Source organism: Ciona robusta, chromosome 9, assembly GCF_009617815.1.
Source record: "Ciona robusta chromosome 9, ASM961781v2".
Classification (NCBI taxonomy): domain Eukaryota; kingdom Metazoa; phylum Chordata; class Ascidiacea; order Phlebobranchia; family Cionidae; genus Ciona; species Ciona robusta.
This window is the reverse complement of record NC_143243.1, coordinates 6,439,913-6,463,283: the sequence shown is the minus strand read 5'-3', so window position 1 is coordinate 6,463,283 and position 23,371 is coordinate 6,439,913. Positions and strand designations below refer to the sequence as shown.

General features: G+C 35.1%; 5 protein-coding genes across 7 annotated transcripts in view; 4 read left to right on the top strand and 1 right to left on the bottom strand.

Moving 5' to 3' along the window:
• The window catches only part of LOC149731706 (palmitoyltransferase ZDHHC12-B-like), a 137,509-nt gene extending 130,597 nt beyond the window's left edge, over positions 1-6,912 (top strand). Inside the window, exons 2-7 of one of the 2 annotated variants that reach the window (XM_089884312.1) lie at positions 2,164-2,313; positions 2,612-2,754; positions 2,894-3,112; positions 3,726-3,892; positions 4,153-4,326; positions 5,606-6,912. In XM_089884312.1, coding sequence (XP_089740438.1) covers positions 2,205-2,313; positions 2,612-2,754; positions 2,894-3,112; positions 3,726-3,892; positions 4,153-4,326; positions 5,606-5,825 — 1,032 coding nt within the window. In that variant the 5' untranslated portion in view covers positions 2,164-2,204 and the 3' untranslated portion in view covers positions 5,826-6,912. Of the gene's footprint in view, positions 1-1,991; positions 2,314-2,611; positions 2,755-2,893; positions 3,113-3,725; positions 3,893-4,152; positions 4,327-5,605 lie in introns of those variants that run through there. The other variant, XM_089884311.1, reaches the window with a different exon arrangement.
• The window catches only part of LOC149731705 (UDP-N-acetylhexosamine pyrophosphorylase-like), a 145,015-nt gene extending 130,597 nt beyond the window's left edge, over positions 1-14,418 (top strand). The window contains exons 2-13 of one of the 2 annotated variants that reach the window (XM_089884300.1): positions 8,822-9,004; positions 9,385-9,519; positions 9,744-9,948; positions 10,168-10,343; positions 10,741-10,913; positions 11,550-11,615; positions 11,772-11,899; positions 12,059-12,196; positions 12,487-12,606; positions 12,936-13,001; positions 13,106-13,175; positions 13,443-14,418. In XM_089884300.1, the coding sequence (XP_089740426.1) occupies positions 8,863-9,004; positions 9,385-9,519; positions 9,744-9,948; positions 10,168-10,343; positions 10,741-10,913; positions 11,550-11,615; positions 11,772-11,899; positions 12,059-12,196; positions 12,487-12,606; positions 12,936-13,001; positions 13,106-13,175; positions 13,443-13,535 (1,512 nt within the window). In that variant the 5' untranslated portion in view covers positions 8,822-8,862 and the 3' untranslated portion in view covers positions 13,536-14,418. Of the gene's footprint in view, positions 1-8,801; positions 9,005-9,384; positions 9,520-9,743; positions 9,949-10,167; positions 10,344-10,740; positions 10,914-11,549; positions 11,616-11,771; positions 11,900-12,058; positions 12,197-12,486; positions 12,607-12,935; positions 13,002-13,105; positions 13,176-13,442 lie in introns of those variants that run through there. The other variant, XM_089884299.1, reaches the window with a different exon arrangement.
• On the top strand, positions 70-2,164 carry LOC149731707 (methyl-CpG-binding domain protein 2-like). The gene is made up of 2 exons (XM_089884345.1): positions 70-200; positions 622-2,164. Exon 2 carries the CDS (start codon positions 635-637, stop codon positions 1,406-1,408), a length of 774 nt encoding a protein of 257 aa, XP_089740471.1. The 5' UTR covers positions 70-200; positions 622-634; the 3' UTR covers positions 1,409-2,164.
• A 133-nt stretch (positions 14,419-14,551) lies between the features above and the next one.
• On the top strand, positions 14,552-18,868 carry LOC149731704 (uncharacterized). Its single transcript, XM_089884346.1, has 8 exons — positions 14,552-15,367; positions 15,511-15,644; positions 16,244-16,378; positions 16,728-16,824; positions 17,166-17,273; positions 17,544-17,580; positions 17,647-17,695; positions 17,931-18,868. The coding sequence occupies exons 1-8, from the start codon at positions 15,337-15,339 to the stop codon at positions 18,090-18,092; spliced, it is 753 nt and encodes a 250-aa protein (XP_089740472.1). The 5' UTR covers positions 14,552-15,336; the 3' UTR covers positions 18,093-18,868.
• LOC149731703 (endoplasmic reticulum chaperone BiP-like) lies at positions 18,303-23,363 on the bottom strand. The gene is made up of 11 exons (XM_089884280.1): positions 22,835-23,363; positions 22,233-22,521; positions 21,768-21,958; positions 21,319-21,473; positions 20,914-21,149; positions 20,572-20,640; positions 20,150-20,318; positions 19,778-19,945; positions 19,420-19,547; positions 19,028-19,159; positions 18,303-18,804 (listed from the first exon to the last, which is right to left on the bottom strand). The coding sequence occupies exons 1-11, from the start codon at positions 22,999-23,001 to the stop codon at positions 18,466-18,468; spliced, it is 2,043 nt and encodes a 680-aa protein (XP_089740406.1). The 5' UTR covers positions 23,002-23,363; the 3' UTR covers positions 18,303-18,465.
• Between the last annotated feature and the right edge of the window lie 8 nt (positions 23,364-23,371).

The window sequence follows — 23,371 nt, the reverse complement described above, 5'->3', positions numbered from 1 at the left end:
CTGCGAAGAAAAAAGAAAAAGTGAATATGGTATATTTGTTAAGCCACCCTTTTTTATTCGTAATGCAAAGAACTTATAAAGTATTTGCTCTACACTTATTAGATTTGTCAAAAATAGTAAATTTAGTTTTATTGGGGACGATATTTTTTAATCGGCGGGAGAATTCGGGAAATCTGAGCATATGCATTGAACCGTGAAAGGTAAGCAAGTTTCGCCATTTACCTATAAATGAAGGTTTTTTGTTGGTTGCGCATGTAGGTTTTAATCATAGTTAGCAACAGCGTTAATGTACATTCTGGTATACATTGTATATATGGTCATTGGTTAAGCGCATGAGGGTAAACATGTACAACGTTTTGAATGTTAGTACAGTAGTTAAATGTGTTTAAATATCTACAAAAGCAAGGTTAAAATTTTTAGTTAATATTTAAAACGTGGAAACTTAGCTTTCGGTGTTTTACTTGGTTTTAATAGTTTACTTACCTTAATTGTTATATTTAATCTGATCTTTCTATTTAAGAAGATAAATAAAAAGTTTGTTAATTTTATAATATATATATTGTATATCTAAAGGGTGCTTTGAGCATTGTAGAATCATATACATATAGTTTGTTTTTTAAGTGGCAGAAAAAATATGAACCAAGCAAAGAAGAAAGTTGCAGTTCTTGGTTTACCACATGGGTGGATCCGTGAAGAATGTGTTCGGCAAAATGGGTTGTCCCGCGGAAAATGTGATGTGTATTACATCAGCCCTACTGGAAAGAAAGTTCGAAGCAAACCAGAGCTAATCAGGGTGCTTGGAAGTTCGGTTGATCTTACCTGTTTTGATTATCGGCTCGGACGATTTATGTCAGAAAAAGTTAAATCAAGCCGGCGACAAAAACAATATGATAAAAGCGGGCGGTTAGATTTAGACACTTCCCTACCTGCACGTCAAACTGCATCCATCTTCAAACAATCTGTGACCAAAGTAAGCAACCATAAAGTTAACCCAATGAAGAGTGAGCAGGCCCGTGGAAACTCTAAAGCTCCGCAGCAATTATTCAAAGAAAAAAGATTAACCGGTCTTAGTGCTTCAGATATCGCAGAAACTGTCATTGAAACATTGGAGCTACCAAAAGCCCTGCAAGCTATAGGGCCGTGCCCAACAGCAGAAGAACTGCTAAGAAGAATTGCGATCCAACTACATGATGGCAACCATACAATAGTTGGGCAGAATTCAACATCTGTGTTGAAGGACCCATGTGTGCTATTAAACACCCAACAGCCACTGTGTAAATCCTTCATGGTGACGGAAGAAGACATAAGAAAGCAGGAGAATCGGGTTATTGTGGCGCGTGAACGACTTGAGCAAGCACTGAAGCGAGATGATGAGTTACAGCGCCAAGAACTATTGCTTCTTGCATAAAATCCTAAATGAACCTAGCAACATCTTGGACACACCAAGTGAAAAATGTTGTGAGCGTTCATAACCATATGTGCCAGGGACAGAGCATTGAATTGAACTTAAACGTTACACCTGTTTTCTCCTTATTTGATGTAGCAATTTGCATTTTCATGTAACAACTCCGTTCAAATGTATTGCTTTCTTTAAAACACACTTTAGTTAATGGTATTAAAGTGTGTTTATTATTATTAGTTGTAAAAATGCTACTTTTATTTACTGGTCATTCTTTATGGAATCATAAATTTAAAATCCAAATTTACACTTAATTTGGCAAACACACACATACAGATTACAGAACATTTTAGAAAAATTCCATTACCACAAAACTTAACTCAAGTTAGCTACAGTGAACATAATCATTGGTACCATGTATATACATACTTGTGTTAATGCTGTACTATGGCTGCTACACAATATGCTGCCACATTATTGTTTAAACATGCCTTGTGTTCTGTACATACATACATACATACATAAATCAATGCTTTTTTACTGGTAGACATTCTCTCTGTTACCCAAACCCTATGTTGTTCAATCATGGCCCATGGTCCGCGTTTTATGTTTCAAACTTTGTGTTTTTCTTTCTTTCAAAGTTAACTTGCTGTTGTATAATGGGCCAACAGCAGGGTTAATGTTTTCTCATTCGCTGTCACGACTCTTGCTTTCTAGTCCTCTACCCGCCACCTTTTTAATTGTATTCTTCTATTTTGTTTGCAGGCATAGATTTAGGCATATTTGCTCAATATTTTACCACAGAATGGCAAAGTGTGGACGTTATTCTTTTAACCCATCAATTTTTTTCACTCGATTAGTCCATGTGGCAATCACTGTAGGAATATCTTCTATTTTGCTGTTTAAACAAACAGGTAAGATGTCTAACAATTGATGTTAAAATATGTTTAGATATGGCAGGGAAAAATGTTTTTAATAATGCTTCTTCTTTAAAAATATGGCGGCTTGCTTATGTAACTTTTTATTCTGTATGGTTGAGGTGACTAAGGTCGAACTGTGAGGCACATTATGGTACTTGGGATTTATGCCACAGTTGGGCCATTATCCCAGACTCATAATTATATCAGGATAAGTAGCCTAGAGAATATCACACACAAATTTGATAAATAAAATAAATTAATTTCATAACTCAGTTTCATGTTTTATCTTCAGTGCTCCGAACACATTTAGATGATGGGCACTACTTTGTTCCTATCTTATACATCACATCAGCATGTGTGTCTCTTGTGTTGTACTTCATTGTAGCGTGTATGGATCCTGGGTTTGTGAAGAGAGGGGACCCTGATGTGGAAGAGGTGAGGGCATTGGTAGCATACTGATTTGTGTATTTTTTACATAAAAATGTTTGCTAATTTTTTAAAAAGATGGGTACCTAAGGATTTTTCCTTAGCACCAAAAACCCATTTTTTAAACTCTTTTTCTCACAATTTCCAGATCAAATTGATCCTCGATGAAGACGACGGCGATGACATCTCGTTATACGAGGTGAAGAAGATGAACATGGATGAGTGGAAGGATGAGATGGAGCATGGGGGGGAGAGTGAGAGCACCAAGATCTTGGGGAACAAGAAGGGAATCGAGCCACGAGTGGATGTTTCAACCAAATGTTTCAACCTTGAACCTCATCAACGATGTGGGTTGTGTGGCTTACAGGTGAGAAAGATTTTTACCAAGTTTGATTTAATTGAACATAGGAAGGGCAGCAGTAAAGACAGCCAACAAAGTTGTCAGAAGTTTTTATTGTTATTTCCTCTTTCCTGTCACACTGCGGTGTGCAACTTATACACTGGTAGTGGTAACACTGCATCACTTTGTTGTATCCAGGCCCAATATAGTATATAACTCTTTTTCTTATAAGACAGCAGCCGCCTTCTTATTTAATAACTTCAACAATATTATTACATTAAGTTAAAACTACCATGCACTTAAAGCTATGTTTTGTATTGTCAATTTTTTAGCGTGGCACAAAAATAGTAATTAACTGCTTTACTTGAGATAGTGTAGTAAAGTTTACTAAGTAAACCACATACACACAATGCTTGCTGACCAAGAATTTTGCTGACCGTCGTTTTACACAAAGAGTCATTTTACCGTTATGTAGACGGCCTGAATAAGACATCAAATCGTTGGTCAGCAAAATTCATGTCGGACGAGCAAAAATACAAGTATATATACCTCGCTGCAACAGTATATAGACAATTACACATACAAACATTATTGCATTCACAACAATATCAATTATTGATTTCTACTTTTTATGTTTTAGCGTCCAGTTAGGGCTCGCCACTGTCGTGAATGCAAACATTGTGTGCGAAAGTTTGACCATCATTGTCCATGGGTGACTAACTGTGTGGGTGAGAGGAATCATCGCTGGTTCTGGTGTTTTATTACTTTAGAAGTCATCATGTTGTGTTGGAGTATTTCTATATCAGTGTAAGTAGTTTGTGTGTTATGTTCTATATGGGTGAGGTCCTTATTGAGGCACTGGGATGCAGGTTTGGCTTATTTAAAATAATTTTTTACCTAATGAGGTTTCCTTTGTTTAACAACTATGAGTGTAACTGCACTTTAATAATTTCATCCCTAGTTTTGTTGAAAATAAATTAAAACTGTGGCGCCTATGGTACACATCATATAGTAAACTTTTGCATTAAAAATTTTAAATTATACCAACTGATAATCTTTGTTTGCAGGTCAGGATACCAATCTGCCCCTGAATCATCCAACTGGGCGACACAAAATGTTATATTGTTGTTGATTGATCTACTTATGGGGATTCTACTACTTGTTGTGTTTGCTCTCTTCTGTATTCACACATACATGATACTTAACAATCATACGACATGGGAGACCATGAGCAGACATAGGTGGGTTGGGTGTTTAACTAATGCAATGTAATGGTAGCTGTTTCATGCATTGTTTGATCAACTGTTTGACAACTATGGGTGAAACTACATTTTAACAATTTCAAAATGATTTTTTTTATTTGGTATAGTTGTTAAACAAAAGGAAACCTTCTAAAATCACAATAGTAATACTACTAAAATCACAATAAATCAAATTTTAGGTAGACATTTAAAGTGTTTAGACATTTAAAGTGTCTTATATATACTGGTTTTTAATTCAATTACTTGACATTCAATATTTATTTAATCTTAAGTTAAGTAAGTGTATTTTCATGTGGGTAAGTGGGATAAATTAAAGCAGTTTAAATCAATAGTAAATGTTTGCAACACTAAATTGATTTGGCAGAGATTGGAATAAGAATTGGCATTTAGAAATTATTGGCAATGTAGAATGGAGATATCAGTTTGTTACAAGGCTTATACAAGCATTTGTCCAAGATTAATTAATAAACACATCTTAACGCAGACAAACATGAATTTTCATTAAGATTAACACGCGATAATAAATTACATGTCATGTTCAACCAAGCCTTATGTAAGCAATCACGTTACACCCGTTTGTTAAAACACTGAAACTCAGATTTGATCAATTTCCTGTGTTCCAATGTATTGTCATAACAATAGTTATCTTGTCTTTTCCTTTGTAACTTAGGAGAAAGAAAAATCCCATAATATGTTATGTTACCATGTTTTATCCAATATGACAAAGCAATGTTTGGGTTACTTGCTTAGCCCCTATTTTATTTCCTGCTGCAGTATGTTTATTGATTGATAATTAAGCGAAACTTTGCTGGTCAGGATGTAGAAAGTAAAAGTGATTTATCATTTATTTTACTATAAACACAAATTGTTGCAATATTTGTTAGATTGACCAATTTCAAAATAAACATTGGATATAAAGGGTGTGATCTTATATGTAAATTGGCTCCTAACCGAAAGTAGTGTAATATTATATATATTAGTAATTTATTATACTACTTACCAATTTAAATATTATATTATGCCCGGTGGCAAGACCAATAGAATGTGCCTAATATTGATTTTTATTGTATATGGGTGAGGTCCTTCGTCCTACACCACTACAATGTGACACGCCATGGAACAAAATGAGAAATTCTTTTAAAAATATATCAACCAAAAAATATAGTAGGATTCTACATCTTTTATAGCATAATTTTCATGGATCAATTAAAATGACATACAACCAAGAACTAATCATAATAAACTTGTGTGTTTTTAGGATTTCTTATCTCAAGGGAATGTCAGAGTCGGAGAATCCATTCAACCTTGGCATATGTCGTAACGTCTATACCTTTTTCTGCCATATTAAACCGTTCGACTGGACTGTGGTTTATTCTAAAGCCCGAAGCAAAATGAAACGAATGAGTGAATTCGACAGCGATGATAGTGAAGCTAGTGAAAGAGATGAACTGTGTGAAATAACTGTCAATCAAACATAAAAATCATATATAAACACCTGGGGTATTCTCATCTTCTGGTGTTGCTATGGTTACTGAGTATTTTAAGTCGGCGACTAAATTCTGAGCATGAAACAGAAGATCTAAATTAGTCTGTGATTTGTTGAGCTGTTAGATAAGAATACTACCCCCTGTTGGATTATACATTGGATACGGTTTAAATTGGTGACAGAAAATCCTACCCAATAGTTTTTCAAAAAATTTTGTTTGATTTATATGAATCGTGAATCTTAAACACAACCAGAGTTTTATTTACATTTTGAACATTTGAATTAGATTTCCAAGAATTGTTTATAGTTAAAGTTAAATCAATATTGGACGACTGAATTAATTATTTCATGTATTTGAATTCTCTACCACTCTGCATATTTACATTACTTCAAGGTAGCATGTCAGAATACTAGTGTTCTTAAATTATAAGCTTTAAACTATTGAATTGCTTTGCATTTTCTACTCTAAAAAACATGTAAAAAATTATACCCATTTGATATTTGCAGTGAAGTTATAGTACTGTGGGGTAAGATGGATATTCATATTGTCAGCACAGAATATCCCATATTTCATAATTGTGTTTCAACAATACTATGTTAGAATCGTGAGGATTTGGTTTTATAATTAGTAAATATTCTTCGTTTACTATTAAATGGGACGATAAAAATAAATAAAAACGTGTTCCATCTTACCCCAACCTACCATATTGCTTGAATTTATAAACCCTACATGTAAGATGCTTCATTTTACTTTGAATTTTAAAGTGTTGACAACTGTGAGGTAACATTATCTATAACTGTATGCATTTGGTGTAAGCTTTGATCCACTGTTATTGATTCCAAATATTTATACCAGTATATATTTATAACCACATAATACCAACATGTCATGTTTTATATGACTATTTCAGAATTACTACTTTTCGTAACGGATTTCCTATTTTTCAAATTATAGTTGGAATATAACCACATTTTGGATTATGTATTATTAAAAAATTAGAAATTAAAAGATACCCAATTTAAAAAAAATATTTTGGTTCTTTTATTATGTATTACAATAAAAAGAATATTTTAAAGCATTTTCTTGGTTTTTAAAAGCAGTGCTTTTATTTGATTGTCTAAGTAATATACTTTGTGGCAAATGTTTAGGAATGATAATATTATAAGTAAGATTTTCACACTCAAAACGGCTATGCAACCGGACTCATGCAACCATACCACTTTATTAGGAGAGTACTGTGATATAACGATTGTGATTACTGTTGCCCGCTCCCCTATTAGCGTCAATAACACCAGAGCACAAAAAAATGGAAGCACTGAAATGACGTCACGACGCTCTACGTCAGATTGCTACGTCACTACGTCAGAAAGTATTGCGTCAGGTGTAACGTATTGCAAAATATAGGTATTGTGGGTTTAGCAGCCACGCTTTTGTTTTTAACACTTTTACTCGGGTAGTTTTAACTCATAGCGTGTTTTAATCACTGTCGTTTTGTTGCTAATTCTCTTTTCTTTGATTAATTAATCTGAACTTCGTATATTTGAAATTTGAAGAGATACCGGTAGATGATAAACAAACTATGTGACTGTTATTCCACCGGAATTCAGTTACGCTAAAATTATAATGTTCGTATGAATGACTGTCAATTATGGATATTTGAGATATTTTCGTTTATAAATTTCCGTATGCCGACTCTTGCATGTTATTTACTTCTCGTAAAGGTGCAATCGCCACTGAGTTGGCATTTTAATTAAATTACTTGTTTAACTATTAGCACCGACCAAAGTAGGTGGAAAAGCGGCTGCAAATGCAATTTTACTTATGTTTGGTATTAATATAGTGGAATTTTAAGTGCTTAAATGTGTCTGCTGCACTTGTATAATTGTATATACACCAAATGACTTTAATTTAATAGTTTAAGACTCAATTAAACCAGTTCAACCTCTGAAAATATATTGTTTTATATGTATACGTGTTATTGTTATAGTTTTGTACACAACAATTATTGAGATAAAACATGATACAGTTGAAATATTGCCATTGTACAAACAGCATCATCTACTCAGCTACTGCTGCCATAGCTATGTATTAATGTGGTGAATGATTTACAATATTGGGTTCTCCATGTACGTAACATTAATGTAATTAACAAATTAATCATTTCCTAATGGTGTAATTCAAGTACTTTGGCTATGAATCAGCTCATTTATAATGTTTCTAGTAATCACTTATGTAGAGTAACATATAGATTGTGTTTATGGGAATTTCCATAGTTGGTAAAGCTTGTTTGTTCACTCTGACGTAATATTGCGAACCACCAATATTAGCAAATATGTAACTTTTAAAAAACAACTATTCACTTGCCTTTACCTATGTGTCATTACTTGTCTCATGTTATATATGCTGTGTGTACAAAAAGGGTGTTGTCGGGTTGTGTAGAGGGACTTGTAATAAATTGTTTCATTACTTGCCTGTTCATATGAAAGTGTTACACTGAAAATTGTATATGCACATCAGCACATTAGTAATGGTGTTATATATCTTATTGCCAATATAATGAAAATAAGTGTATATGTATGTAAGTAGTAAGTAAAAGTCTTGCAATAAAAATAATGTATTAGAAGTTTGTTGGTAAAGATGTATTTGACTAAGTTTGTTTCAAATTGTTTGGTTTCATAATTGTTCATACCACAGGTTGTACTGAGTACCTGTGAACTTACTATGCTAACAAACCTCTTATCTGGAAATGCTGTTATCGACACTAAATAAATATTAGTATCTCAAGTGTTATTTAGCATAGGGTCTTTGGTACGAAACAGTTTCATATCCTGTTCGACTGTTGGTACGTTGGTAATATAGTTGGTAAGACCGACTTTGAATATTAATCAGGTTTTTGTGATTCCACCTCTTTTGGCTAAGAGCTTTTAGTTTTCCATCTTTATGTTATATGCGTAACGTTTTTTAATTTTACATAAATTTGTTTCCAAGGTGTTGTGCGTAGTGTTTAAGGTACTGGCCTGCTACAAGAATGGACGATTACAAGGAAACCCTTCATAATTTACAGAAATATGATCAAGAACATTTATTAACTTACTACAATGAATTAGAACCTGCACAAAAAACAAAGTTAATAAGTGATTTAAAAAAGTTGGATTTACAAAGCATTGCGGGTATGGAAAGTGAATAGAAATAGAAATGTTGTTTAATGTTTATATAATATATATACATGGCCTATTATAAATTGTTTTGCTTAGGCTATCTAATGTACACATTCTTTGTTTAGTGTGAATGTATTTTCAATTAGGTAAGCAGTTAAAGTTGTCTGCATTTTGCTCTGTATTTTTTATGAGAAAATTGAGCATAAAAACCAATTACTGTTAATTTACCACAAATGAGAAACAAAATCGGTAGTTCTTCATGGTTGACCCTTTACCCCAACACCAAGGGACTTGGGCCAGAGTTGCCCATAGGCTATCACCCTAACACCCAGGTTTTGTGTGTTAAGATTTTGTATTTTACTTCTGTTTTATGAATTCGAATTTCTATCTAGATATTCGGCAACAGTCAATAAAACTAAGCAGCCATGGTGGAAAGTTGGATAGTAAGATGCATCCAATACCACAGGAACAGTTTGGAAGCGTGACACGATCTGCTCGGACTGATGTTGCTAAATGGGAAAAAGAAGGTAAGTGTGATTGTATTGTAGATGAAATATAACTGTGTTTTCTCTCTTTGGTCATGGTAGCGTAAAAAGATGGAACGTAATGGTAAATCAAACATATTAGTAGATGCTTATAGTTAAAACAGACCCACAAAACATATTCGATAAAAAGGATGACTGTTACACCATACAAACAAAACAATATAAAGACAGGAATTTACACTGTTTATTTATATTTCTATTATCAGGCTTAAAAAAGATATCTGAAGGCAAGGTTGCCGTGTTGTTGTTGGCTGGTGGGCAAGGTACGAGGCTTGGGGTGAAATATCCTAAAGGAATGTACAATGTTGGTACCCAATCACAGAAAACACTCTACCAGATAAAAGCAGAAAGGATAAGGAGGTTACAAGACCTTGCATATGAGAGGACAGGAAGAAGGGGGATTATACCATGGTGGGTGTTGTTGTTTATATTAATGGAAATTTGGGATATACCCTCCCCACATTAATCATAATATTCAATGAGGTATCCTCAGTTTGATGACTGTTTCTGTGGGTGTAATGTAACTGCACACACCTTAAATACATTTTTTATATTGTACTTTTTCTATGTAAGAGTTTAGATAGGCTTTATAGGCATGATAACTTTTGCAATAAACAAAACTCTCACCAGGTACATAATGACAAGTGAAGCTACCATGAGCCAAACTAAAGAATTTTTCGACAAGAACGATTATTTTGGTTTGCTGCAAAAGAATGTTGTTTTCTTTGAGCAATCTACACTTCCATGCCTTGATTTTAATGGAAAAATATTTTTATCTGAGAAACATAAGATAGCTGCAGCACCTGGTAAGTTATACTGTGTTATAAAGGTTAGCACTTCGCAGTTGTAAATTGAGCTTAGCGTTGGACAAACAGTTATCAAACCAATACAAAACACAGTGAACTTTGTATATCGTTTTGCATTGTGTTGAGATAAAGTTTTGGTATTTCATTAGAAAAGCTAATATGTAGATATGTGCATTCAAAGGCATCAAACCTTTTAAAAATGCAAGCGAAACAGTGATTCAGATGATTCACATTTCTGTGATTCATAGGATTCATATTTCTGTGATTCAAATCCCACTTATTTGTTCCTATTATTTACTGATTAATGGAGTGGAGACAATTCCTGTGCAGTCCTGCCTACCTTTTCACCCCAGGTTTGGCACCTATGTGTGCATTGTAATAACATAACCTCTCATAGATGGCAATGGTGGACTTTATAAAGCTTTGGTTCATTGGAACATACTTGATGATATGGATAAGCGAGGTATTGAATGCACCCATGTGCATTGTGTGGACAACATACTCATACGAATGGCAGATCCTGTGTTTATTGGCTTCTGTAGTCTTCATAATGCTGACTGTGGTGCTAAGGTAAGTGTGTGTCACGAATTATGCTCATGTTCGTTAAATGTTATTAAAACACATGTTCTGTTACAATCACTTACATTGTCAGCAATTTTAGTCCCTTTAATCCACTATATATTCCTATATGTTGTTATCAAAGAGATTTATAAAAGTTATGTTATGTTAAATTTTATATTAAATGTATATAACTCATAAGTTGTGTATAAAAGTTACGAATATGTGTATATAACTGTTAACTTATACAACCTTATACCTTTTGTAACCTTTAAGCTAAAATTTAATCAAACAAGTGTAATATTTACACAACCTATACATTGTATAAATTTCATATACGTACTTGTTGACAGTTCAATAGCCTTGCCTGAGCCTTGAGTATTTTTTCCGATAATCAAAAACCTTAATTGATATCAAGTGTGTGTTTTCTTGATAACATTGCAGTTTGTACTAGATATAAATATGATCATGTTTTGGGTTTGATTTTTAAATTAATCATGTCACAAATGGTGTATAACAGTCTATGTGTCTAAAATATTGTTGTCTGATGACCATGACAATTTTCAGGAATAAGAAGGTAATAGGTGTTCAGACAGCTTGTATTTTATGATAACTTAAAACTACTAACTACTACTGTTGTTGTTGTAGGTTGTAGAAAAATCAAGTCCAACTGAATCAGTGGGAGTTGTGTGTAGGGTTGGTGATGTTTACCAGGTAAATATGTAACACATTTAGTTATTTATTTCATAAATTAAAGAAATATTACAAAAAAACATTAATAAAATATTTTAAAAAAGTTGTAAAATTAAATAAAAAAACGTTGGAAAAAATTGTGTTTAAAAGTATTTGCAAAACAATGTTTTGTCTCAGGTTGTTGAGTACAGCGAGGTATCAGAGGAAACAGCGAAGAAACGAGATGAATCGGGGCGTCTTGTTTTCAATGCCGGCAACATTTGCAATCATTACTTTACCGTTCCATTCCTGAAAACTGTTTGCAGGTTCTTATGTTGTGCACTGTAAAGTGTAAATTAAGATTAATTTTACCCTTCACTAATTTAAGTTTGCAATGTAGTTAACTATACCAATTGTTTTCTTAATTTTTGTTTTAATAATACATAACAATTGGTAATCTTTTTGGTAAACTTCCATTTTTTCAGTTTAAAGGATTTGCCCCACCATGTGGCGAAAAAGAAGATCCCCCACATCGATTCGAAAACAGGAGAAAAGGTCACCCCGACCACTCCTAACGGGATCAAGATGGAGAAATTCGTTTTCGATGTTTTCCAATTTTCCAAGTAAGGCAACAGACAACTATTAATAAATGAAATTTATTAAGTAGGCCTAGTTCAGTCCATGAAATTTAACTTGTTCACCAGCAATTTGCCACATACCTGTTTTTAAGGATACAATATCATATTTAAGAGTATTTAGTATGTATTTTTAATACCCCAATTACGTTTAGTTCTACTCAAAATGGGTAAGGTCCTAATCAAAGACCTGAGATTTCGGCCAGATTTGGCCCACTACTTTGGCATCAGAAAAAGTTTAGATACAAACAACTATTAATTGTTAACATATGACCCAGAAACTTTGTCGTATTGGACGTACCACGTGAGGATGAATTCTCCCCATTAAAGAATGCTGAAGGTGCTGATAGTTGTTCCCCTCGGCACTCAAGATGGACGCTGTCGTCTCTACACCACAGGTTAAATATTTGGAATTATATTTGTTTGTTTTTTTATAGTTAAAATGGGCAATGTTTATAGATTAAAATGGGCAATGTTTATATACTTTTGTTGTAAAACTCTGGCAATCACTTATGAAGTTACACACGTGGTTACTTGTGGGCGGGCACAAGGTTTATGAAACAAAGACAGCAACTGTTGTTGCCCTGACATGCAGGAAAAATGAGTTACATTCATTCATACTTAAATATAGGCCTGGGTGTTGTGATAATGGGTTAAAAGCCTAAATCCTTGGTCTCCTGACTGACATGACCATATTGTTGTAACATTGTTTGTAAACCACATGCAGGAGATTAGTTGAAGCAGGTGGAACAATAGTAGATGAAAATGGAGTAGAGATCAAACCTTTGAATGGGTAAGTTGTGTATTATACCTAAGCTTTAAAAATGCAAACTCATAAATTTTCAATAAATATTAAAAAATATGATTTTTTATTTTTTCAAGTTTATTGTGTTACAGTGTCAATCAATATGAAGGGGAATATCCAGTAGTGTGCGAAATATCTCCATTATTATCGTATGACGGAGAGGTAAACATAAGTAACTACATACTTTGTTTTTTGTCATAAGTGTGATGTAAGGAGTGCCTAGGTTTTGAAACGAGGGTGGCATATGTTTTAGCACCACAGTTTTTAGCATAAAACAGATTTTGTTGATGTTATGTATCTATACAAACTAGTAGAGGAAAAGTACATTCTACATTGTATTCACCATATTAATCAATGGGGTTTCCTATGTTTGACAACTATGAATGTAACTGCATTTTAACAATATTACTCACACATGTACTTACATAGGGCTTGGAAAAGTTTGTCAAAGGTAAAACATTTCGGTCGCCAGTCATCTTGTCAGAAGATCTAATTAAGAATGGGAATGGGAATGTTGAGTAAATGATACAAGTATAAATCATCAAGCTATCAACTAGCTTGGTGCTTTTTTACCAATTATTTTAAACCCTATTCCCATAGTACATGGTGTCATATCTAATATTACCAGTCAGAAATATCCTATTATAAATAGCTCATTTGTTTGCTATTAATTAGCGCTACAAGATTGCACTTTATATGCAAAATAAGCCAAATTATCTAAATAATGTTTATCTATTTCTGAAGCATTTTATGACCTAATAATAAGTGTGTTTGTTTCAGTTTGCGCAATAATTCCGTGGATATCCAATCCTATGTTACGGCTAGTTTTAATTGTGCACTTTACGTTAAATTGTTGGACACACACACTCGTTTTATTTATGCTCCTGTAATTTTATCTGTACAAAATCGGATGTGTGCATTTATATTAATATATAGTGTCAGATATATTTATATTTTTAGACAAAATTTTATGTTGTGGCAATGGACATGCAATTATTTGGATTCAATCAATTAACAATGTAAAAACAAAATTTTACCAAAACCCTCATGATTTTAATGTAAACTGAAAAAGTTTAGAGTCCTTATTCGTCAACCGTGCCTTTTATTTTACCCTTAGCAACTATATTTAGCTTTAATTTTCATTTTTATAAATTATTGCTTATCTTATTTATCGGTGCTGTAGGCTGTTACTTTATAATTAGTAGCCATGCATGAATTTATTAGCACTTTAAAGAAAACATTTCCAAAGTATTTTGCTATATTGGGATTTAGAACTAATTTGTCTCAACTGTGTTTAAATTGGTAATTCTTCACTCATATTTACCCATTGGATTCAAGCTCTATGCAGATTGCACTAATATCAGCATTATTGCCTTGATTCAAACAATAAAGTTTAACAGGTTAACATGTATTGCATATACATTTGTTTTAATTTGTTTGAACACATGTTAGTTAAAATACGCCTGTACCAGTTGAATCTTTTGGGCACAGGAGCTAATGCTTCAATCCCAAAAAATAATCACTCACAAAGTTATATTCGTTGCAACTTGTAAGAGGTCATTTTTACGTGTCAATTACACTTCAGATTTAGACCAAATCGAATAACAAAACACCGTCTTTGCTATTACATCGTGGAACCTCGTTTTAAAGGTGTTTTTGACCAGCAGTATTTATGTTTAGTAAACCCTTTGTAAAACAGTAGTGACGGTGAATTGCCATTTACAAAATACAACGTTACGACTTTTAAGAACAATTCTTAGAGAACAGTACATTTTATTCAAGTAGCATTACTCTGCCACAACCCAACTTTGTCGCGCCATGGTACGTGTTCACTTTGTACAGCATTGGACTTGACGTTCGCGCGCGATTTACGTCCAGGGGATATCTTGTCCGGCGCCGTGGCGTAGTGGTTAGCGCGCCTGCCTGTAACCATTAGGTAATGGGTTCAAGGCTCGTCGCTGCTACCATTGTGCGCGTATGTGTCCTTGGGCAAGACACTTAACGACAATTGCTTCAACCCAGTGGTCACTAATGGGTTGTCCAAATTATCAGCCATACATAAAAAAAAAAGAAAAAATCAAAAAAAAAAAAATAATCACCCACAAAGTAATCAAATGGCAACTCGTAAGCTGGCACGAGGTGTTAAACCCGTGTTATAACGACTGTCGTTTTCCGGCCACGCGAGGATAAAGTAAGTTACATTACATTCATTCATTCATCTTTTGGTATTTCGCTGCGCGTTTAAAATTATCAGAAAATTGAACCGTGGAACTCCTGTAGAGCTAGCAAAATTTTCGACGTAACGTGTTCGAAAAACGAGAAGATGTTTAAAGGACGAGCAGTTTTAATTACAGGTATTTCTGACCTTGTTTGGTTAACTTTATACTGTTTGGTATAGCATAGCTGTGCTAATTATATTATAGTATTCACCATACGACACTACAAATAAACACGGTTTTCTTATTAACTAGAAAAACTCTGTAATGTTTATACGTAGGAGCCTCTGGCGCATTTGGTTCTGCAATCGCACTGCAGTTTGCAAAGGAATCGGCAAACCTTGCTTTGACAGGACGCAGTTTAGACAAGCTTAATAAAGTTGCTGACAAGTGTAAAGCTCTTGGAGCAGAAAAGGTAAAAAATGTTTGATTACCGTTACATTTGTATACTTTTACAACAAATTTATAAATGGTATGTCTTTTATAAAACAATAGTAATCCTTAATCCAGTAGACCTAAAACATAACTTTATTTATAAGGATCAGATTTATTAAAACAGTGAAAAGAAAGGAATTGGCAGCAAAATGACAGTCATAAAAAACGCTACGGTAAAAACTACTTAAGTAAAATGTCAAATAAAAGAGTGGCTACTCAACCCACAGTGCTCACAGCACAGGTATGTAGGAATGCAGCACTGTAGTGTGAAGAAGTAGAGATTTTATTTACATTTTCTCATGCAAAGAACAAAGCAAGTGTTACCAGTGTAATATTATGAATTTAACATGTAGACTTTTTTCTGCTATAATGTGCGTCTGTTTGTATGTTTCTTTAAGTCAAGTGCAAAGCGTCATATTAACAACAAACATGTTTAAACTGCGAGCGTGTTTTACCAACAGTCATTTTGTTTCTTTATCATGGCTTTAATAATCTTTAAATGCTACAACAATAGTTGGTTATTTGGATTATTTAACTTTTAATAAAAGACTAAACTAACGAAAAATATATTTTAATCAGGTTGTGCCCATCGTTGCTGACTTGACGAAGAAAAATGATTTGTCTCAAATTATATCAACAACCACATCCCAGCTTGGAAGGTTGGACAGTCTAGTAAACAATGCCGGATACTATGTGCATCATTCACTGTTTCAAGTGAGTAACTAGAGTTATATGTCAGCTTAATTCAGTGTTTGGGTAATCGTATTGTAACTTAAGGAAATTGAGTTTGATGCTCGCCACTGATAGGCATTGTTATCTTTGGGGGAAGACACTTAACAGACATTGCTCCAACCTTCAACCGGGTGGTCACTAAATGGACTTTAGCATCCTTGGCCCCAGGGTAATGGGCTAGCTAAGGCCCAAATCAGGGGGTTCCATGGCAAAAGGCCTCACTCATATAAAGTAGAACTGAGTTGTTTGTACCATTTGTTTTGTTGCATGTAAATTTAAGGCTGTTATTTAATACATAAAAGTCAACTCTTTTGTTGATCCTATACCCCAGGTAACATGGGAGGAAATAGACGATACGTTTGCAGTGAATGTGAAGGCTCCCCTTATGCTTTCTCAACTAGCAATGCCATTCCTTTTGGAAACTAAAGGTATTAAAGCATGTTTGTAAACAAACCTTTTTACATTTACTGTAATCATGGAAGTTTAATATTAATTGATAACTAACTGTCAGTATGCATGATGAAAGTCACATATTAATATTACCAAGTTCAGTGGCAACATTTTAGTATTTTATTTAGGCTAGAGTTACTGCATTACCCCAACACTCATGCTGCTAATGTATATCGTTCATGTTAACAGTGTGGCTTCGTCCTGCCTCTATGTTATTGATATATGTTTTCTCTTTTTGTTGTTTTGTTCTGTATGTACACACACATAGGGAATAACATGCATACCCACAATATAAATATAGAATGCTTATTGATCTTAGGTTGTATTGTGAACATATCCAGTGCCACACCTCCCAGCCAAAACCCTGCACTGGTATCAAGAATGAGTAGAGGTGCTGTGGATCAACTTACTTTAAATCTTGCCTCAGGTATGTAACGAATGAATAAATGTAACTGTTGTTTTAACACGGGTGTTCTTTTTCATACACCATGTGCCTGCTTAGGAGTTACCACATTTGTAACTTTGTGGGTGATTATTTGTTGATGATTTGTCTTATTTTTGTTAATCCAAAAGAGTCTAGGCTAAAAATGGATGCTCTTCCCGCTCATCATTGTCCTACAGTCTAGTAATTGTTGATATAGAATTGAAAATTTCACAAGACAGCTTAGAAATTTAAAGTTATCTTCTTTATTTTCAGAGTTTGTTAAACAGGGAGTAAGGGCCAATGTAGTAAAGTAAGTTTGATTTATGTAAGTTTTGTGTATGTTTCTACTAGTTGTCTAACTAGTTGTTTTTGTCAGACCTGCATTGTCTAAAACTGGTTTAACAGAAGCACAGCTTAGTAATGAGGTAAGTGAACAATAATTATTGGCTTCTAGTTTAAACATCATGCAATTTTTGTCTTAAAGGTTTTGAATTAAAAAAACTTAAACCATTTCCAGTTCTTAACTTCTTACATTACTGAAGATGGTTTTAGTTTTTAAACCGAAACGTTTGAGATAAAAATCATATCATACATATAGGCTGCTATGTTTGTATTGAAAGTGGAAACTAGAAGTTGAATTTATTGTATTTTGTTTTAAAGACGTTTGAAGAGCGTGCCAAGATGCAACCATTAGGTGGATTACTGGAACACACAGATATAGCAGATGCTGTGGTTTTTCTAAGTTCACCTAAAGCGAGCAAAATCACCGGCCAATTTCTGCTGGTTGACGCAGGGGTGTCGGTCATGCCAAGAATATCTTAAAAGTTCCCAAATAGAAAATGAAGCAGTTAGCGCGATGACTGCAGAAACTGGGCTTTTAACTGAAGCAAAAAATGCGCAGTAGTTGGTGCAAACACCATTCAACCGAAGCATTAAATTTTGATACCAATCCAGCTGGTAGCACTTGTAAACTATGGCAAGTTGGATAATGGTAATTCCTCATACAATGTATAATCAGCCGTTCTTGTCATATAGCAATCCCATGCCCTATATTTTGCATAAGGTGAAATTCTTTATACAAACAAATTTATTGCACAAGGAAACGATTTAAAGATTATTTGCCTAAGTCACGCAATTGTTTTTAAAAATGTCTCAAACAACACCATTTCAAGTATAAATCTAAAACCCATTTTCATTACAACTCTGTCTTTTCGTCCTCGTTGTTTTTCTCTTCCTCTTCATTTTTCTCATGCTCCTGGTTTTTCTCTTTCTTATTCTCTTTATTTTCTCCCCCCTGTTGCATGTACGTCTTTAGAAACTCGACCACTCCTTCTTTCCTTCGCTTATATTCATCTGTAGTTAAGTCCTTATTTCCAGGGCTATCAAGCCACTTAATCTCAGCGTCCAACTTTTCATTAATTTTGGTTTTCACGGCTTCTGGCATTCCTTTGGAAAGCTTTTGATCGCTTATCTGGTTCTTGATCGTGTATAAGTATGACTCTAAATCGTTGATGGCTCCAACTCGTTCTTGGACCTACAATCAGACCGCAGTTAGTCTTAAATGAATGTAACTTATTTATCCTCACATGGCGGGGCGACGACAGTCGTTATAACACGGGTGCATATTTTTTATCATGTTAGGGCACATATACACTTACAATGGTAGCATACTCCAGTAAGCTCTCGGCTAAAGAGGCGCGCTAACCACTTTGCCACTACGCAAGTCGAACAACATCCAAGCCTTGTCTAACTCTTACCTTCTTGTCGTCTTCCGCAAACTTTTCAGCGTCCTTGATCATCTTGTCTATCTGTTGTTGCGATAATCTGTTATCATCATTCTTGATCGTGATCTTCTCCTTGTTTCCTGATGCTTTGTCCTCCGCTGATACCTATGGTGGAACAAATGTACAACCTACGTTAATAGTTACATTTTAGAATTATAAATCGCTGTATCAAAGTAATAAACGTTTAGCTTTGTTACAAATATTCAGCCACGTTTTTATTTGATATATACTTTTACTCGAGTCACGTGTTTTTTACTACTGTCTTTACGCTCCTAATTTCCGCTGTTTTAATTAATCTGATCTTCGCTAACAAATAAAACATTACATTGTCAATATTGCTTTCCATTCATACGTATAATCCTTACCTGCAATATCCCGTTTGCATCAATCTGAAACGTAACTTCTATCTGCGGCATTCCTCTTGGTGCAGGTGCGATTCCCGTGAGGTCAAATTTACCGAGTACGTGATTGTCCTTTGTCATTGCTCGCTCTCCTATACATGGAGCAAACAAGTGTAGTCTGTATTATATTCTGTGTGAATAGGGTCCTACAACGTAGTAAGCCGTGGAACTTGGGATTTATGCCAGAGTTGCCCCATTGTCCCAACATTGTATAATATGTATACAGTCTATTGCATATGGGTGACGTCCTACAGCATATGGACGCCTCGGGACTTAGATTCACAGACCTTATACATTATATATACACAACGCAACCATATACCTTCATACACACTAATCGTGACCATAGGTTGGTTATCAGCCGCAGTGGTAAACACCGACGACTTCTTAGCCGGGATGACGGTGTTTCGTGGTAACAGCTTTGCCATCACCCCGCCCATAGTCTCGATACCAAGGGTTAAAGGACACACATCAAGTAGAACGATGTTTCCTGCGAAAAAACTTAATAAATATTTCGCACAATTAGGCTATACGTTCTGGTTCTGTGCTAAAAAGAAAAAAAAGAAATTTAATAGGAATGGCTACAGCTCAGTGTTAACTAATAGTTTATTTAAATTCTCTGTTTTAACGCATAGTGTTGCCCCGCCAGAACGTGAGGATAAATAAGTTACATTTCGATAGTTTCGATACTTACCCGTGCTTTCGTCCCCGGTTAAAACACCACCTTGAACTGCAGCTCCATAAGCGACCGCCTCATCAGGGTTGATACCTCGGTTCGGTTCCTTCCCGTTGAAAAACTCTTTAACAAGCTGCTGGATCTTTGGAATACGAGTTGAACCTCCAACCAACACTATTTCATCGACCTGGATACAAACAAATTACATTCGAAATAATCTTTACCGATTTTACTTGCAATTTCGGCGCTTAAACCATTAGTGGTTAGTATTCCTGTCGCTAACCCATAGGTTTAAGTTCAAGGGTCATCGCTGCTACCACCATGGACGTGTGTCCACGGAGAAGACACCTAGCATACATTTCTCCAACCTAGTGGCCACTAATGGGTTGTGCCCGCAACAACAAAAAATGAAACAAATTACATTCATTTAGTTATGTTACCTCTGTTATACTAAGATCCGCATCTTCCAATACACGTTTCACAGGTTTCATTGTAGAACGGAATAAGTCCTGAGAGAGAAAAATCTTTTACATTTTATACGAAATTACATAAGAGATTCTATCTGAGTAAGAAACTGATGGCAAAGCACTAAACCATTTATTGAACGGGTGTGTGTCGTTTTATGCATTATAGCACTTGACCCTAGCTGTTATTTCATTACAAGAATCGATCACCTTCATGAATCATTAGCACTAGATCAGAGCCAGATTCACGGAATTTTATATCAAGGTTAAATAATACATTTATTTTGTAATCAATTAAATGTTATTACGTCACATTACCATATTCAGTTCTTCAAACTTCGCTCTACTCAGTGTTTCTGAAAAGTCGTCGCCCTTGTGAAAGTTTTCGATTTCCACCCGAGTGCTTTGCTGAGAAGATAGAGTTCGCTTCGCTTTTTCAACCTCGCGGCGTAGCTTCTGTACAGCTCTAACGTCTTTCCGCACGTCCTTGCCTTTCTTTTTCTTGTAGACTTTTAAGAAATACTCCATAACTCTTTGGTCAAAATCTTCGCCCCCTAAATAAAAACAAAGTTACATACATAGAAACGTGTAAGGGGGCACGAGGTGCATGAAACAAAACACAGGTATTATAATGTTGTCCTGCCACGCGTGGATGAAGTCAGTTATACATTCATTATTTCATTCAAACAACCAGCGCAATACAGACAAAACTTGAAAACAAACCTAAATGCGTGTCTCCGTTGGTGGAAACAACTTCAAATACTCCACTATCAATGGTTAACAACGAGACGTCAAACGTCCCCCCTCCAAGGTCGAACACAAGGACATTAGATTCTTCTCCTTTCTTGTTGATTCCGTACGCAATGGCCGCTGCAGTTCTAAAATGGAGAAATGTGACTTCTAGTTATTTTCCTATGCATTGCCGCGCGGCCGACTCTTTTATATATATATCCATCGGTTCGATTACACGGGAGTTTTCAGAGACTGCTGTTTTCGTTGTTTTGCGGACATTTTTTGCGGGCGCATAAAACAGAACATCAGCGTTATAACGAGTGCCGTGGTTGCCTCGCAATATATGAGGTTAAATAAGTTACATTCACTCAATGTAGCTTTTACCATACAGCCAATAGTAGGTATATATACCTATATAGGTATATCCATTATACACTTACGGTTCGTTGATGATCCTCATAACAGTAAGACCAGCAATGGTTCCCGCATCCTTGGTCGCTTTTCTCTGGGCGTCGTTGAAATAAGCTGGCGCCGTCACCACTGCATGCGTGACTTTCTTGCCCAAATAAGCTTCAGCCGTTTCTTTCATTTTACCCAGGACCATGGCGCTTATTTCTTCGGGACTGAAAGCCTTTAAATAAATAAAAGATTTAGCGTTTTACATTATCGAGATTAATTATAATATCACCAGTGGTCGTGGATTTACAAAACCGCAATACATAAATGATAGCGCCGTGGCACAGTATGGGTCGCACACCTGCCTCTACCAAAAAGGGTGCAGGTTCAAGGCTCGTCCCTGCAACCATAGTTGTCGTGTGTTTCCTTGGGCAAAATACTTAAAATTGCTTCAACCCAGTGGTCACTAATAGATTTTCTAAATTATTAGCTGTACAGAAAAAGCCTACCTTGTCTTGGCCTTTCACTTTAACTTGCACAAAGGGGCGTGAGCTTCTATTAACAACTTTAAACGGGTAATGTGGGATATCTTTCTTCACGTTTTCATCGTCCCAATCTCTCCCTATGAGTCTCTTAACGTCGAAGATTGTGTTTGTTGGATTGCTGGTCAACTGGTTCTTAGCGGCATCACCAATAAGTCTTTCATCGTTTTCAGTAAACGCTACGTACGATGGGGTGATTCTGTTGCCCTGGTCGTTGGCTATAATTTCAACCCGCCCGTTTTTGAACACGCCGACGCTGTAATAGTTGAATGAATAAAATATATAAATGTAACTTAAATACCATCGTATGGCAGGGCAACGGTAGTCGTTACAAGCACTGTTGTTATGTTTCATACACATCGTCGCCGCTTACGAGGTACCACGTATGTAACTTTGTGGGTGATCAATATATTTTTACATGTGTAGGTATTAACATTTTGTGTCCACGTAACTAGATTGTTTTTATTTGTTATAAACAGCATGATCATGCATGAAACATTCTGTGCTAACGGTATTCTTCTTTATAGGCTACTGTATATTATTTGGTAATTTTGTTTTACTTTTCTTACCAAGAATAGGTTGTGCCAAGATCTATCCCGATAACATTCCCATAATCTGTAGCATCGTTCTCCTTTTCTTTCTCATCATCGTCGTCTTTACTTTCTTTCTTAGATTTCTTTGCCAAAGTTGAAACAAATAAAATAGCTAACACCATTAATAAAAGAAACCGCTTCATATTTTCAAACCCCTGCTTGCTTCTTGTGTTTTCACTTAAACTTATCGTTCACTAATCAAGACGCAAGGATAGATAATTTTCCAATGCGAGCGTGAAATATATGAAACATAATACCGAACCCTCTGCTGTATTCTTAACCCTCAGTGCTGACGTGTGTTCAAGGCATTGGACCAATATCGTGGCAGTTATACAGAGCCACGACTAACGGTTGTGCAAGAGCCCAGCTTAGAACAACTTGGTGTGTTTGAGTACAGCTGTGTTGTTACAACGCTTATCTCGCATGTCAGTGGATACCGATGTATTCCGCGTTATGCAACATAATGTAATCAACGAATGTAGCTTGCTTTATTCTTACGTGGCCCGGAAACGA